This window comes from Carassius gibelio, chromosome B16 (assembly GCF_023724105.1).
Source record: "Carassius gibelio isolate Cgi1373 ecotype wild population from Czech Republic chromosome B16, carGib1.2-hapl.c, whole genome shotgun sequence".
In the NCBI taxonomy this organism is placed as follows: domain Eukaryota; kingdom Metazoa; phylum Chordata; class Actinopteri; order Cypriniformes; family Cyprinidae; genus Carassius; species Carassius gibelio.
In genome coordinates, this window is record NC_068411.1 from 19,589,009 (window position 1) to 19,606,039 (window position 17,031).

At 35.8% G+C, this 17,031-nt stretch overlaps 1 protein-coding gene across 1 annotated transcript in view; it reads left to right on the forward strand.

Moving 5' to 3' along the window:
* The window catches only part of itga8 (integrin, alpha 8), a 67,760-nt gene extending 52,075 nt beyond the window's left edge, over positions 1-15,685 (forward strand). Inside the window, exons 23-30 of the mRNA XM_052579032.1 lie at positions 3,061-3,141; positions 3,582-3,687; positions 6,352-6,513; positions 8,101-8,214; positions 8,872-8,985; positions 10,224-10,325; positions 11,272-11,394; positions 12,821-15,685. Of these exons, the coding sequence (XP_052434992.1) occupies positions 3,061-3,141; positions 3,582-3,687; positions 6,352-6,513; positions 8,101-8,214; positions 8,872-8,985; positions 10,224-10,325; positions 11,272-11,394; positions 12,821-12,910 (892 nt within the window). The 3' untranslated portion in view covers positions 12,911-15,685. The remainder of the gene's footprint in view (positions 1-3,060; positions 3,142-3,581; positions 3,688-6,351; positions 6,514-8,100; positions 8,215-8,871; positions 8,986-10,223; positions 10,326-11,271; positions 11,395-12,820) is intronic.
* Positions 15,686-17,031: the final 1,346 nt, after the last annotated feature.

The following is a 17,031-nucleotide window of genomic DNA, read 5'->3' on the forward strand; positions in this document are numbered from 1 at the left end:
AAATACGGATTTAAAATCATAAGATATATATATATACACCGTATTTTCCGGACTATAAGTCACACTTTTTTTCATAGTTTGGCTGGTCCTGCGACTTATAGTCAGGTGCGACTTATTTATCTAAATTAATTTGACATGAACCAAGAGAAATGAATTAAAAATTAATCAAGAGAAAACATTACCGGCTACAGCCGTGAGAGGGCGCTCTATGCTGCTCACTGCTCCTGTAGTCTACACTAAGCAGCATAGAGCGCCCTCTCGTGGCTGTAGACGGTAATGTTTTCTCTTGGTTCTAAATAAATGCGACTTTTAGTCCAGTGCGACTTAGATGTTTTTTCCCTCATCATGACGTATTTTTGGACTGATGCGACTTATACTCAGGTGTGACTTATAGTCCGAAAAATACGGTAGTTAAATAGCTATGATACTGTTTTTGAAGTCAGATCTTTGCATAGCTATGACAGGATATACTGGCATCTAACAATGCTTTAGAAAGCATATTATACATAAAACCAAATACTGTAGGAAATAAAACGGTTATTAAAGAAGCATATGTTCTATTCTATGTCATAAACTCCTGAAAAATTGCTTTCTCATATTTTAACGCAGTCAATACAATTGAGGAAAGAAATCAATCAAATCTGTATTTGTGTGAAAATATTCAGATGTAACCTTCTTTGTAATTATTAACATTTTCATAAGTAACTTTATTTTAAGGTGTCTTTGTTACAGTGTAATTATACATTTAAGTACAGAGTAATATTAACTACATGTACTTACTATATGGTTAGGTTTAGGATTAGGGTTTGTTTTAGGGTTACTTGCATGTAATTGCGTAATTTATTGTTATTATAATAGTAAGTACATTTCACGTGTAACAAAGACACTTCGAAATAAAGTCTTACCGTAGCTGTAATTTAATTACAGACATTTTCTCAGTAACTGTGACAGATTAAAATTGCATTTGCTTTGTAATTTTTGTAACTTAGCTGTGATTCAGCTATAAGCATGAGGCAGCATACATTTTATCATGTACATTTTGTAATATAAATGATAAAAATCTTTCTTAAGAAACATGCGACCTCTGACCTGTCGACTTTTTGCATATCATTACATTGTGTATTTCACAGAACTTGGTTTGCATGTCCTTGGCCATGTTCTGTTAAGCTCAGGGGTGAAGTGTATTTGTTATAATAATACTCCTCACTCTGTGATGTTACTCACACATATGCACGGGGAGGTTTAATGTGCACATGTTAGTTTTGGGGTGTTGAGATGACTGCCAGGCTGCTCTCAGAGGAGGTATATTTCCCTAAGGGTTCAATCACTGAACCCTAAAGTCTCTCCATAACTCAGAGCAAGGTTAGGTCAAACAGGAGGGCGAGTTTGAGGGTGTGTATGTGTGTTTGCCTGCACATATGAGTGTGCACATGTAATATGTTTGCACTTAAGTGTGTGTGCTGTATGAATGCGTTTGTGGTGTGTGTCTTATCTGTTTCGGTATGTGCGTCTCTGGAGGATAGAAACATTTTCTGGTGACTAATGTTAGCCACATGTTCCTCTGCCCACTCTGATTTTTCACCTTGAGACAGAATAAGTGTGAAAGACAGAGGAAGGAGGAGAGAAAACTACAGATACAGATAGATGAAAGCCAAATTCTTTTCTTTGTCTTTTCAAGCTGTGGCTCGGATAGTTGGTAGTAATGGCTTTTTATTTTTTACTTTTAAAGCTATTTATGTAGTTATTATTTGAAGAAGTCTCTTATATTTACCAAGGCTGTGTTTATTTGATCAAAAAAAATTATAATCATCATTTATTCAATTATTTATGTGGTGACAAAGCTGAATTTTCAGCATCATTATTCCAGTCCTTCTTCAGCGTCACATGATCTTAATACACATTTATACTCATTCAAAAAAAAAAAAAAGATTAATATTTTGTAACATTATAAATATATACACTTTATATAATATAGTTACTTTTAATCAATTTAGTGTATCTTTGTCGAGTAAAAGTTAATTTCTGACCCCAAATTTTTAATATCTCTCAGGATGGAAATGTAGATGCTGGAATCAAGGTATCACATTTCTGGACTCAAGATTTATTATTTAATAAGACTTTTAGACCTGAATGAACGAAATAAAATCTTACAAGACTTCAAAGATTCTGTGGCCTTGTTGGTCCTTTCAGTGACACTGACAGTTTTATGGCATATAGTAAATATATTGTTTTTAGTTATTCCATAAGATCAAAGTTACAATTGTCAGACCCTTATGTTTTTTTCTGTGTATACATCCTCTCCTTCCACTTCCTAGATTTCAGAGAATTATATATTTTTACTTTTGCAATTTACTTATGTTTTTAACAGCTGCACAGTTATTAAAGTGGCATTTAATAAAATGTGTCAGTGAAATTGCATGACCTAAAAGGCCATAAAGAGGTCCATGAGTATTTCAAAAACAGTACAGTGTTTGTGTTTTAGTTAAATTACCTAATTTACCAGTTAGAAAATTTGTAAACATACTTTCAATAGGACTTTAGAAAGGACTTTCTTTTTGTGCATTGTCAAAAATGAAAGTGTGCCAGCATTCATAAAATCCATCAGTTGTGTCTGTCCACAATCCCCGGGCAGACGTTCACTTGTATAATATTTGCTTTCATTGTGGTGACATACTCTATCAAATGAGGGTTGTCTGATGTATGTGTGTGTGGCTGGTGGGGATACTCTGTCTGGTCAGTCATCTCGGGGGAACTCTAGGACAACGACACACTGATGAAAACAGCATTGTACACTCTTCATCCTCTCATCTTCGCATTCAAACATGTTCCCAGAACACAGATGCTCCCAGCCTCAGGCTCACACATGGAACTGTTCAATAATCTGAGACACTGTGGTCTACAGAGCCTTATTGTCTCATAGTAAACCCTACATAACTCTTTTTTAATGACACTTTATTTTCAGTCAGAATCTTGCCTTGGTAATGTAGCATTAAAATAATGTTTATAGTAATAAAGATTTTCATTGCAAATGAACAATATATTCGTTGTTTCTCTGAACAGCTCTAATAAAGACAACTCAAGAAGCGTTCCAGTGAACTTGACTCTGAGCATTGCAGCGAGAGCACAGGTGGAGATCCGAGGGTGGGTATCTCTCTTTATCTATCTCTCTGTCTCACTGAGTGGAAAATGAGCTGTTTCAGTCCAGTTTCAATAAAAGAACCCAGATTGCCACTGTTTGCCTGTTCAGAGGGATCCCGAGAGGTTATTCTGGACACTATAACTTCTGATTACCAAACACTTCTGTTCATGTAAAATATTGTCTTGACTGAAGGTCAAAGTGCATAATAAATAAGTCATATGATAGTTAATAAAACTAACTTCTGTTTTAATGAGGTTATAGATAATGTATTAGCCAATTATCAGTGTTATCTCTTACTTTCAACTCAAGTCACTTTTTTTTTCATGTGTCACTTTACAAAATTCAAACAAGTTTTGAATTGTGTTTATTGGCTGTATGTGCATGTGCAATTTTTTACTTACTGTACCTACTTAACATGAATTGTATCCTCTTTTTTCCTTAGTGTGTCTCACCCAGCTCAGGTTGTTTTACCATTCCCTCGATGGGAACCCAAAGAGAAACCTGTACGAGAGGACGACGTCGGCCCTCAGGTTCAACACATATATGAGGTACATAACACAAAGACACAAAACATTTTTGGTAAACATGGAGTGATTCAAACACAGGAATAGCCAGTAAACAGCATATATTCAAAACTGTGGTGCAATCAAAGACACACACACAAAGCACATAAAAATACAAGTCATGCCAAAACTTACTAACATATACTGAACACAACTGAGTGTGAGTCCATTTATTTCTTTTCATCTGAAAGACAGTATAATTTTATGGCTCAATGTTATTTTTAACAACAACCCAATTATCTCTCTAACAGTATAAGCAAACAATGATCTGCGATGCCAAATCTGGTACGCTTACCACAATAAACTTTCCCAATAGGGTACAGTGCATTCAGCTAGCAAAAACCAACTTCTGGAAAGCTATTTATTTGTTGTTTGTTTTTGTGGAGACTCTTGACCTCTTTTTGCTGCAAGAGGGCCTCACTAAAAGCCATCTGTCCCGCGGCTATTAATTTTTTAATTGGCTGTAATGTTGGCCAGACGCTGTACAGATGGTTTATGTTAGAAGCAGCTTCAGCTCATATTCAATGCAACTGCTAATGCTAATGCTAGCCCAGAGTGTTGGATTAAATATTTATCAGTTCTTGGATAATCTTCTATATTAAATAAAAATCAGATGATTCATATTAACTTATTTGGCATCAACAGCACCCCTTATAAAAATGTACTTATTTTTTTTTATTGCGTCTTATGTTGATAAGCCATTTATTGCTTATTGGCTATAACATGAAAACAATTATTGGCCTATTAGTATTGGCCATAATTTGCTTCATTATCCCTCTGGGGTTCTTTCGGTCATTTATGACCCGAAATTTTTTTTTTAAAAAAAATGTTACAAATCGTAGCTTCATCGGAATGGTCCGAAACTTGGTGACTTTTTTGGTACTTGGTATATGAACACCCCCAAAAAATTGGGGACAGGATTTTTAAAAGTCTAAGTGGTCGTAAAAAAAAATAGTCACACTCAGGGTCTTCGGGTCAAAAAATGACCCGACATAGGAAATGAATGGGAAATTTGCAAAAATATGAAAATACTGAGTTTTTTTGTGTGTACAATCTACAAATCAGCCACGATGCAGAAAAAAAAGCATACAACAGTGAAGGGGTAGAATCTCTAAAACATCAAGAGTGCAAAACAGACAAAAAAATTCACACACACACACACACACACACACTTATACACACAAAAAACACACACAAATGAAAGTATCATTGCAAAAGCTAATTTTGGGAAATGTGTGAAATAAAAGAAATTATTCATCAATGTAAGAAATTAAAGTGCACAGCAATAAAAGCATGAGGCTGTAAGCCATCAAGGTTGCAAAATAGACACACTCACTCACACACACACACACACACACACACACACACACATAGGGAAATATGAGACTGGTGAAACTGTAACAGAGATATGTGAGAATATGTGAAATAAAATCAATGAATCAAATAAAGGGGAGACATTGGATCCAAAATGCAAAAGTCACACACCATGTCTCTCTCTTGAACACACACACACACACACTCAAACACACACACACAAGCACGTGTGCACGCACGCACGCACACACGCACACACGCACAAACAGAGTAAGGTCAAAGGATGGAATTCTTCCCTAGTAACCTCCAGGCCTATTCGAGCGACCCAGGCCCAGCGTGACACTTTTTTTATTTTTCTATTTTCCATTTACATGTACTGTTTTGAAAATGATTATACGTTTTGCTGTTATTTTTGTTTTTTGTTCATAATTGCTGTTGGCAATTTTGAAGAGTTACTGTTCATTGAATTGCAAAAAATAATTTTAATGGAAATGTTTATAATAAAAGGTAAATAAAAATATGTTATGATTTAAATAATGTCATTTTTTTTATTAAGTTAGAATTAAAACAATGGGTAAACAAAATGCTTTCCATTTGTTCTCTTTCTAGTGCAATGTTCAGGTTTGACTGTATCATAAAGTAAAACTGGCACTTGAAATTACCATTTAAAATCAACCAAACAAACAAAAAAACAAAAAACTTGACAAAAATAGTCTTTGAGAATCTGTGATTATATATTAAAAATCCACAACCTGAAATAAATAGGCAAATATGTGCAAAAAATCACTAGAATTCACAAGCCTTTCTACAGAGAGCTGTACATTCTCTCTAGTGGTAAAAATGTGCTATTGCATGATAAAAAATGGCTTAATTTGTCCACCAGATGGGCACCAATCTAATTTCAAAAATTGTTTTTCTATAGGCCTTGGCTGTACTTTAAAATAAAATACAGCATTAATAAAAATAAAAATAAAAATACATATATATATAAATTTTCTATTATATTCAATGGGGAAAAAAATGGATCATAATTATTGCATAAAAATTCATTATTCATTATTATTATCATAAAATTCTCTCAAAACACAAAAAAAGAAAGAAAAAATATTATTGAACAAAAATACATTTGATTGATTTTACTGAAAAAAAGTATACCTGAATCCCGGCCTCTGGGTCATTTTTGACCCGAAGGTCCTGAGTGTGACTCATAAATGAAGAACCCCAGAGGGTTATAAGTGTTTATAAGGGAACAACTATATATTTTTATAGATTTAAATGAGTTTCTGCTAATCTTGTTTGTTAATCTCTTTTTGTATTTTCTCTGCCTCTTCCCAGTTACATAATAAGGGTCCGAGTTCAATAAGCAGGACTGTGTTGGAGGTAGGGCTGGCCCAGTCCGTTTTCCATGAGGAACACCTCCTTTATCTCCTTCAGATCGTCACTGACGGTCCAGTGCACTGCAGTGTCAACGGCTCCCTAAACCCACTGAATTTAGAGGTAGCAACTCTTTCTTCTCTATCCTCTGTCCTTCTTAAAGAGATGTGATGCAAGAAGAAAGTGTCCACATTCATAGATTTTTTTTTAACAATGCTTCAGTGAAGTTGAGCTCCAGATCTTTCCTCATACACGAAGCAAAGTTATTTGAATTAGTGTTTCTTTGTCTATCTGCGTCACATCTTTCTTTCTTGTCTGTGTCACCTTGCTGTCATAAATCTCAGGTTTCTGTGCTTTTACTAATGAGTCTTAAATAAATGTAAAACTATGACTGCTGAGTACTGCTCGTTTTTGATCAGAGTGTTGGACTAACTCTCTGCTCTCTTGACTGGACTTTATTATCGCTGTTCAGATTTCATGCGCAGTCATTATGAAGCGTCACAACGTCCTCATGAAGTCTCCGTGCCTTGTAACTGATCTGCGTTCATGCTGAGTTCAGAATTTTAACCACCTGGACTGATATTAGAGCTCTTTTCCTGTGAACTTTAGAGGAGAGCGTTTTGGCCCAGAGTTTTGGCCAAGAAGTTTGTGTCTACCTCTCTGACCACATTCATACAGTGACAAACATTAGAATAAAAGTAGAAAAACTGAAAGAAATAAGAAATATTTACTAAGTACTTATTTGTCCTTCCTCATAACAGATATATACAGTATATATATATATATATATATTAGGGGTGTAATTATGCATGTATTCGTCTTGAACCGTTCGGTAAAGGCTTTCGTTTTGGTACGCATTACAAACTGGACTAATCCTATTACATTTGAAAAATAAAAGGGCTTAAAGTGTGTGAAATATAATGTTCTCAATGCCTCAAGGCAACCCATACGACGTAACACACAACATGCTGTCTGTCCACTGACGTAGCGGACGGCCTGCAATAATCTCCCTTTTTTTCAGAAGATGATAATCTTGTATCTTTTATTTTATTATTAAATTAAAATTACAATTAATTTGCCATGACGCGCTGTGAGGATAGCAAAAGATTAGGCTATTTACTCAATAGTGAAATTTTTTTTTTTTTAAATAGTTCTATTATGCAATGAATTATAGGCCTATAGTTAAAATATTAACACTGCTGCAGTCATCAATAAAAATCAATGAAATAAAAAGCCTTAGTCTATATCACGCACCGACTTTCAAAAATAACCTTTTTAACACAAAATACGTTTCTTCTCTTTTTTTTCATTATGTACAGGCCACAAAAGTAATTTTATGGTAATATTTAACATAGTAAGCTATATACACTTATCAGCATATTTTAAAGTAATTTAATCTCTCCTCATCTCTGAGAGAATATACGGCATCAGATTTTTACTTTTACTGTCTGCATAGTGAATTGATTGAGATTAAAATGGCTTAATAACTGAGTTATTAAAACTATTAACTATTAAAGAATTGAACATTGAAGTAAACCAAATATAGACATTTATATAACCAAATTGCGAATGCTGCATAGAAACTGAATGAAATAATAAAGTTTAAGTGCCAAAATAACTAAAACTATAACTACTTTTATAAACTAATGCACATTACATCAAAACTTTTTTAATCCCTCTCCTATCTCTGTCCCTGTCCTCCACACGTAGACCTCCAGTCTTCAGGACACTCCAGAATTACTGGGCTTTCTGAAGAACAGCAGCACTCCGAATCGCCATAGACGATCTGTTTCTACAGCCCAGAGTTACAACAGCAAGATACTGGTACATACACACACACACACACACACTCACACATACCACCTGAAGCGCATGGCTGCCCACCCTGTGGGAACAGCCTCATATATGTGACAGATGGACTCTTATGTTGAACTTGACTTGTTATGGGGACCTGTGCTGACCTCAAAGGCTGAGTTCACCTGTAAATCTCATAACAGGTCATTCATATTATGCTTATTGTCTTGCTCTCTCAAAGTGTCTCTTTAGGGGGTTTGTGTGTGTTTGGATGGACCAGCTGGTTTTGATAATCATAGTCCGTCAGACATCAGTCACTGAGATAAGACAGGGCAGAGGTCATGTCCTATGCACATACATGAACAGTAGACATAGATACTTCATACAGACACACCATCACTCATCTCTTTAAATGTGAAAACAATATTCAAAATCAAGTTTGAGGCACATCCACAGAGGTTCAACAAGGTGAAAAAGCTTAGATTTTACACTTTCTAATTCAGCACTTTGTTATTATTGCAAACAGCAATATCACAAGAACTGTAGTGACAATTAGAAATGAAAAATTCTTAATTTTATGACTCAAACTTTCTTAGCTCCAAAACTTTCTAGGTTTTATTTCGGTTTTCAGTCCCAGATCACAGACTCGTTCCTCACTTTTTCGGTCATTGTGTGTGTTTGTGATAGAACTGCTCAAATATCAACTGCCTGATGGTGGAGTGTGTTGTGGACCGCTTGGATCGAGGCCAAAGCGCAGTGATCAAGTTCAGATCTCGACTCTGGGCTCACACCTTCTTACAGGTACTTTTATCACACAAATATCCTCACATTTCTTACTAACTGACCAAGGAAGTTTTATTGGTTAGCCTTGTTAAAGGTATAGTTCACTCAGACATGAAAACTCTTTTGAGTAATCATTTACTCATCATCATGTCACTCAAGAAACTGGATAACTTTCTTTTGTTATGTATAAATAATCTCCCAAAGTTCTTCCAAATATCTAATGAATCTACTATAGTGTATAAACATTCCCAAACTGTCACAGTGTTTTCAGATGTTATCTTCACGGTATCCCTGTAAAGTCCAGCTGGTGATTTTCACTTCTTAAATCACTCCATGATCAAAGGCTCTTATTAAGCTGCGTTTACACTGACTGTGATTTGCAGAAACAAACTGACCAGCAGTGATTCGTTTTCAATGAGGGTTGGCTATTTAAAGCGACATGCGCGACCCTGGCTGATGCAATAAAGTTGAGCAAAGCTTTATGCAAATGCATAAACATAAATTAGAAACTTCCAATGGGAGTGGAGACAGTGTAGTACTCTGTAGGAACTCCTAAATGTCTTAAAAAAATTATGGGTTTCAGTGTTCCTTTGGACCCCGCTGACTTTCATTGTAAGGCAAAACCATTCTTCAAAGTGTTTTTCTGATCCCAAAGAAACTCATACAGGTTTGGAACAATTTTGGGTGAGTAAATGATGACATGAAATTAATATGTTTATTTTGGGGTCAAAACATGGTGTTTATGGCCACCTTTCCTTCTTTCTGAACACAACAAAGTGTTGTGTCTCCCTCAGATGGTCCGTTAGTGTCACAGGAGATGACATCACCAGTCTAGCTAGACATCTTAAACACCTCAGTCAAGTGATGTCATAAACCCTCACATCATCAGAACAAAATGCCTTTCATCTCATGTCCAGACGAACATTCACAGAAACCAGACACATGTATGAGAGCACGTACACTAGTGTGTCTGCAGGACAGTAGTGATCTATACGTGTGTGTGTGTGTGTGATCCTAGTGTGCAGGAAGTACTTTAAGTTTTTGTTTTGCTGCTCTTTTGACCACTGCTTCTCGCTAAGCCTCATCCATGCTGAAGCCATTACAACTCAGCGCCCTCTCAGACACCCGCCATGTGCGTTCTGTTAATGTTAATCTGACATTTTCCTCTTCTACAAGGGGCCGGCCTCTATCCAGCTCGCTCCGAGATGTTTCCATGTGTGTTGTATTTATGCTAATCCATTGCTTTCCTCTGGCAGAGACGGAATGACCACTACACGCTGAACTCCACAGTGTCCTTTCAAGTGATGGCCATGCCTTATCGGATCAAAGCTGATTCACTCCCACACCAGAGCAAATCAGTGAGTAATCTAGTGTGTTTGTGTGGGTGCAGATTGAGAAAAGTGGAAAACAACAAAGGAAAGGGAAAAGAGAACATGTGGGTTAGAATGAGAAAAAATACATATTCTCAACCGAGTGTTAAAATAGACTAAACACCACTGAGTTCAGTCTGTTTAGCTTCGATAAGGAAGTTAAAGGGAGATTTTGGATAAGTTTGAAGCATGGAAGTTTCTAACATTCAAATGTTTTGCCGTCTGGCAGTTTTTCATATTTAGAAGAGCGTGGAGATTATAAAAAAAATCATCAGGAGCAAAATCAGGAAATGTTACTTCCTGAACTCTTGGTTTCCAGAAAAGCACCAAGATTTAATGTTTTGGAATGTACACTACAGTTAAAAAGTTGGGATCAGTTTTTTTCTTTCTATTAATCAAAGAAATCCAGAAATATATTAAAATCATTTCTGAAGGATAAAGACTACAGTAATAGCTACTTAAGATTCGATTTACCATCACAGGAATAAATTACATTTTAAAATTGGACATGTTACCATAGTACTTCTGTGGTGTTTTGGACATGTACCGTGTTATTCTTAAAAATACACTGGAGTACCATTTAAATACAATACTGTATACTGTATGCTATTATCAACACAGTACTTTTTTGTAAGGCTCTTTGTGCATTAACAACATTAGGGCTTCTAAGCAGAGTGCTATACGCAAAACTGTGTGTGTGTGTGTGTGTGTATACAAAAACTGACAGAAGAAAAAGGAAATTAAGTAAAAATAATAAACATAGCTTTCAGAAGGAGCTCCTGTTCCATTTAGTTGTAAAATGAGACAAAGAGATGAGAGGCGATAAGGGAAAGTAAGCTATCAAATTGATTTATGCATGCTAATATCGTGGCTACATCAGTGCTTGTAAAAAAAATTAATGACCCTTGTGTTTGTGCGCGCTTGTGTTTTTAAGATTGGCACATTTGTGGTGTGGGCCATTCCTGACGTTTCCTTTGCCATTCCCCTGTGGGTAATAATTCTGGCCATACTGCTGGGATTGCTGGTGCTGGCTATGCTTAGCCTAGCAATGTGGAAGGTAAGTCGACTTGATACACACACACACACACACACAGAGTCTCACGCTGACCTCCATTGGCTCTAAACATGATGCAGTTCTGAATACAGTAATCATCGGTCACAAAACTGATAATAATGAATTTGAAAAGAAATACATGTTCTCAGAGTGTTTCATGTATATGTTAGCATTAGTCTTCAAGAACAGCTAAATGACTGCCTTTGCTTCAGTGAAATAACAAAACAAAGGAACTTCAGGGGGTAGAGAAAGAGATGGCTGCTAGAGATAGCGTGAGAGAAGGAGATGGTGGAGGAAGTAGAAAAGGGGGTCGGAGGAAGTGAAGTGAAAAGAGGTATGGGGAACACTGAAGAACTTGATGAAAATTGGCAAATCAGATTAACAGATAAAGCAGAGAGAGATAGAGAGTGCTGTTGCAGTTGGGCATTAATGAGCCATTTGTGATGTTATCAGTGTTTTGTCTGCAGGGCTGTTCTCGGGCTCTTGATTGGGTCCCTGTGGAGGAGACATGACCTAATTGGCTAACGTGTACAAACACACACATTTGCACTAAATACACTGAAGAGTGACGGGTGTGCGTGGGTGCACAAGAGGAAAATATCAATCAGATGCTGCGAGGGAGTTTTTAGAGCAGCTGTGGCTTCAGATTTTAGTTTAACACAGGCTATTATGAGTTTTATATATACTGTCACATAAAATGGATTAGAAAAGTAAAGAAAACACGTATGCATCCCACTGAGAATACAATATAATGGCCCCCTCTTGTGGCGAAATGGGTTGTTGACAAAGTGTTAAGGAACTTTTTTAATGTAAAAGTGTAAAATGTGTTTAAATGTTTGTTTGTTTTTTGTTTTATTTATATATCTGAGGTTTATTTTAATATATCTCAGCACATTTTTTAATGCAATACGGTTATATTATCAGTGAAAAGTAAATATTTACTTTTTTTAATTTATATTGTTTATATAGTATGTAATTTTTTTAATTTATTTTCCATTCTTTTCCAGATTTAAATTTGATTTTGTGTTATGAGTTATGGTGTTATGATTAATGATAGTATTATGATATAATAAATATACATATTATTAAAGCATAAAAAAATGAATGCGTCAGCTGCTCATATAGAAACCAAAGGAAGATATTATTATGATTACTGGCCTTCTGCTTATCACAATATATTTCTAATTTTAAAGGAAATGTTATCTGTATTATCCACATATCCATAAATAGACCTGATTGCAGTCCTCTGAATTGGGCCATTGTTTTCAGCCTCTGAAAGCACATCTGTGCAAGTGTTTTAGAAGGCAAAACATTGGAAGAAATGAATAATGTCTATTATCCCAGGGATCATATTCTCATCATCTGTTCTTTGTGTTTTTCTTTTTTTCTTTTTCTCACCCGTCTCGTCCCACGTGCTCTTCTTCTTCAGTGTGGCTTCTTTGATCGAGCGCGGCCACCCAAAGATGATGACGTGTCGGACCGTGAGCAGCTGACCTCAGAAAAATCCACAGACGCGTGAGAGCAGAACAGATGACAAGTATGAATACAGAGGTCATGGGATGATGAATCACCATGAAGAGAGTGAAGGAGCTGTGGCCAAAGGTGCCGGTATCTTTGTAGAAGTCTACAGATCCAAGCCTGTAAATAAACTACAGCTCTCACACTGGACTGCGATCTGTGTCCTGGGCCACAGTACCACTCAAAAACATTTCTAAAGCTTTATTTAAAATGAAGGAAGAGCAAAATCTCTGAACTTTGCGCTCTGATAGAGCTGCAATATCCACAGGATCCAAAGAGCCACGTGCCAGAATATCAATACAGTCCCAAAGATAAAGATCTTGCTGTCTGATCAACTCCATCAATATATATTGAAGCAAAGTGATGATTTCTGACACTACAGTGGGGAAATATTCATTTGATTCACTGCTGATTTTGTAAGTTTGTCAACTTACAAAGAAATGAAGGGTCTGTAATTTTTATGATAGGTTTATTTTAACTTATAGGGACAGAATATCAACCAAAAAATCCAGAAAAAACCCATTAAAGGTTAATGTACAGGCACATGTAGAGGACTGTTTAAAGTTTGCCAAAAACGTCTTAATGATTCAGAGAAGGCTTTGAAGGAAGTGCTGTGGTCAGATGAGACCAAAATTGAGCTCTTTGGCATTCACTTGACTCGCTGTGTTTGGAGGGAGAGAAATGTTGACTGACCCCAAGAACACCATCCCTACAGTCAAGCACAGAGGTGGAAACATTATGCTTTGGGGCAGGACGACTTAACTATATTGAGGGGCAAATGGCCATTTACTGTAAAATCTTGCACGAAAACCTCCTTCCCTCAGCCAGAACACTGAAGATGGGTCTTGATGGGTCTTCCGGTATGACAATGACCTGAAACATACCAGCAAGGCAACAAAGGAGTGACTCAAGAAGAAGCATACCAGTCTCAGGCCTCAATCATACAGAAAACCTGCAGAGGGAGCTGACACCTCGATTTACCGAACGACGGCCAAGAAACCTTGAAGGGTTAGTTCACCCAAAAATGAAAATTAGGTCAACATTTACTCAACATAAAAGAAGGTATTTTAAAGATTGCTGGTAGGAACAAAAATACTATGGAAGTCAATGGGAACCACCAACTGTTTGATTACACACAATCTTCAAAATATTTTCTTTTATGTTCAACAAAATAAAGCAACTCAGACAGGTTTGGAACGACATGAGGGTGAGTAAATGATGGCAGAATTTTCATTTTTGGGTGAACTATCCCTTTAAGGATTTAGAGAGGATCTGTAAAGAGGAGTGGATCAAAATCCCTCCTGAGATGTGTGCAAACCTGGTGACAATTACAAAAAAGCATCTTACCTCTGTGCTTGCCAACAAGGGTTTCTGCACCAAGTACTAAGTCATGTTTTGCTTGGGGATCACTCAGTTAATGCAAATCAATTTCTAACCTTTATATATATATTTTTTTTCCTTCAGAATTTTTTGGTTGCTGTACATTAAAATAAACCTATCATAAAAATGACATACCCTTAATTTCTCTGTAAGTGGGCAAACATACAGCAGGGCATATAATAAATATTTTCCCCACTGTATATTGTTTAACATTATTAGCAGAACATCCGATCATCTCAATCACCAGCTCAGCACAGGATCTGAATCATTCCACACTACGCTTCACATTGGCCACATACACATTGCAGCTAAATATGGATTCACTCTGCTTTTAAGGCATTTCTGGTATTTCTTTAGTTTCATTTTTAAATATCAAATACCAAACAGGATAAACTGTTCCATATTTCACGTTAACAGCAGAGAGATTATTACTGTGGCTCGGGAGTGACTCCTGTTTTATATAAACACACACAGAACAATTATTTAGGCGATTCACACCCACACTTGTATATGGTTGTCACTACCAAAACTTTGCAGTGTATATATGGCCAATATTTACAGGATGTATAAAAACAGCACATAGATTGTCACAATAATTGATGTCACCTGCAGTGTGTACTGTACTTTATGTATAGACAAAAAAGTATTGATAATGATTGTGTAGTGGTTAATTCTGCGATCTGACTAGAATCTTGCAAAGCTGGTCTGTTGCATCATCAGCCCACAATGTAGTTTCACAGCATTGTCTCATTCCACATGTCTTGTTAATGATTGTACTGATTACATATTGAAACTTGTAAAATAATTGCTCACTAAGTACAAAGATGGGGGTGGGGGTTTTGAACGGATATAAATTATATGTGCAATAATGGGACATTTTTGAGTTGATAATTTGTGTGTACACTGGCTCCAAAATGTTTAAAACCTGAGGTTCAGGTTGTTTTGTATATAAAGTTAAAATACTTATTTGTCAGTCTAATGTAATGACATGAATATTTCTTTTACAAACTAATGGGGAACAACAATATTTTGTCTTTCGGTGCTCTAAAAGCAATGAAAAATATTGTTAGATGACGTGGGCACATTTATTTCATCTTTTGGGAATTTGTTTTTAAGAATGCTGCTCTAACATGTTGCATTCAGAGCATGTTAATGTTTTTTTTTTCTAGTTTAAAATGGATTTTTACTTCAGTCATTGTCCACCAATGTCTTTCATTACATATTGACTGAAAATAGAAGAACTGGTTTAAATAATTTTAGTCATAACAAAACCACATCTTGTCATATTTTCTCCTCTGGAAGGACATGATCAATGTTTCAGTTCATGACTGATGAATTAAGATGTGCACCCCTGTCTATATTTAGTTTGCACACATCTGCAATTAAAATGGAATTGGAAAAACTTTTCTTTATGTATTTTAATTGTTGCATTGCTTAACCTTTGAATTGAACAAAGTTAGGTAGAAGTTTCAGATACATTTGGAGGAAATGTGGAAATACAGTATATAACAACTGGAGAAAGAGCAAGTACTCAGTTTATATATATATATATATTATATTATATTATATTATATTATACACACACACACACACACACACACACACACAATTAAGTCCATATATATTTGAACACAAGTAAAACTTTTATTATTTCAGCTGTTGACTGAAGGGGTGTGAATCGGCACTGGTTTTCATGATTCAATTCGATTACATTTATCATGTCAATGATTCAATTAAATTTTATATCACAATGCATCACGATTATATCAAATAGCTTTTGTGCATTTTTATGAAATTGTATAGCAAGATACTTTTTAAAATAATTATGTTAATTAATATAAAATTAATTAATTATTGTTTAGAATTAAAAGTAAATATAGCTACAAAACATACAAGCAAACTGGGGGTGGGGGGGCAATTACAAGTGATAAGCAAAAAGCACTTTAATAGACTGCATTCACACTAATGTACAGATCTATTACCACTTATCAGATGTTTTGTCATATTCTGAAAACATAACTGACTGTGTTTACTGGATATTCACACATTTATTCAGTAGCCTATAGCATGTAGGTTAGGTTAGACATATGGGTCTTTAATCTAGATTTAAACTGCAAGAATGTGTCTGCCTCCCGAACAATGTTAGGTCGGTTATTCCAGAGTTTAGGCAATGAAAAGGATCTGCTACCCACAGTGACTTTGATATTCTAGGTATTATTAAATTGCCTAAATTTTGAGAATGCATTTTCTAGTATCTTGGACAGAAAAGGGAGATTCGAGATCAATCTATAATTAACTACTTCTTTGGGGTCAAGTTGTGGTTTTTTGATGAGAGGCTTAATAAGTTTTTGGGGACACATCCTAATGACAATGAGGAATTAATAATAATCAGAAGAGGATCTATGACTTCTGGAAGCACCTCTTTTAGGGGCTTAGATGGAATAGGGTCTAAACTAAATGTTGTTGGTTTAGATAATCTAACAAGTTTATACAATAGTCAGTGCTGCTGTGATGTTGGGAAATGTCAACACTTGTTGATGCATTATTCCATTCTGTCATCGATGGAGATTTGGTTCCTCGCTTTGGTTCCTGGTGGTGGCAAAAACACGCTGTTGTAACCAGCATGAGATTCAAGAGATCTGGACCTCAGTATTTATAGGCTTATAATCATGAAAAAAAGTTGTGAAATAACTGCCTAATAACACTAGTTGAACACTGGTGTCACAAAGATAATGGACTTTC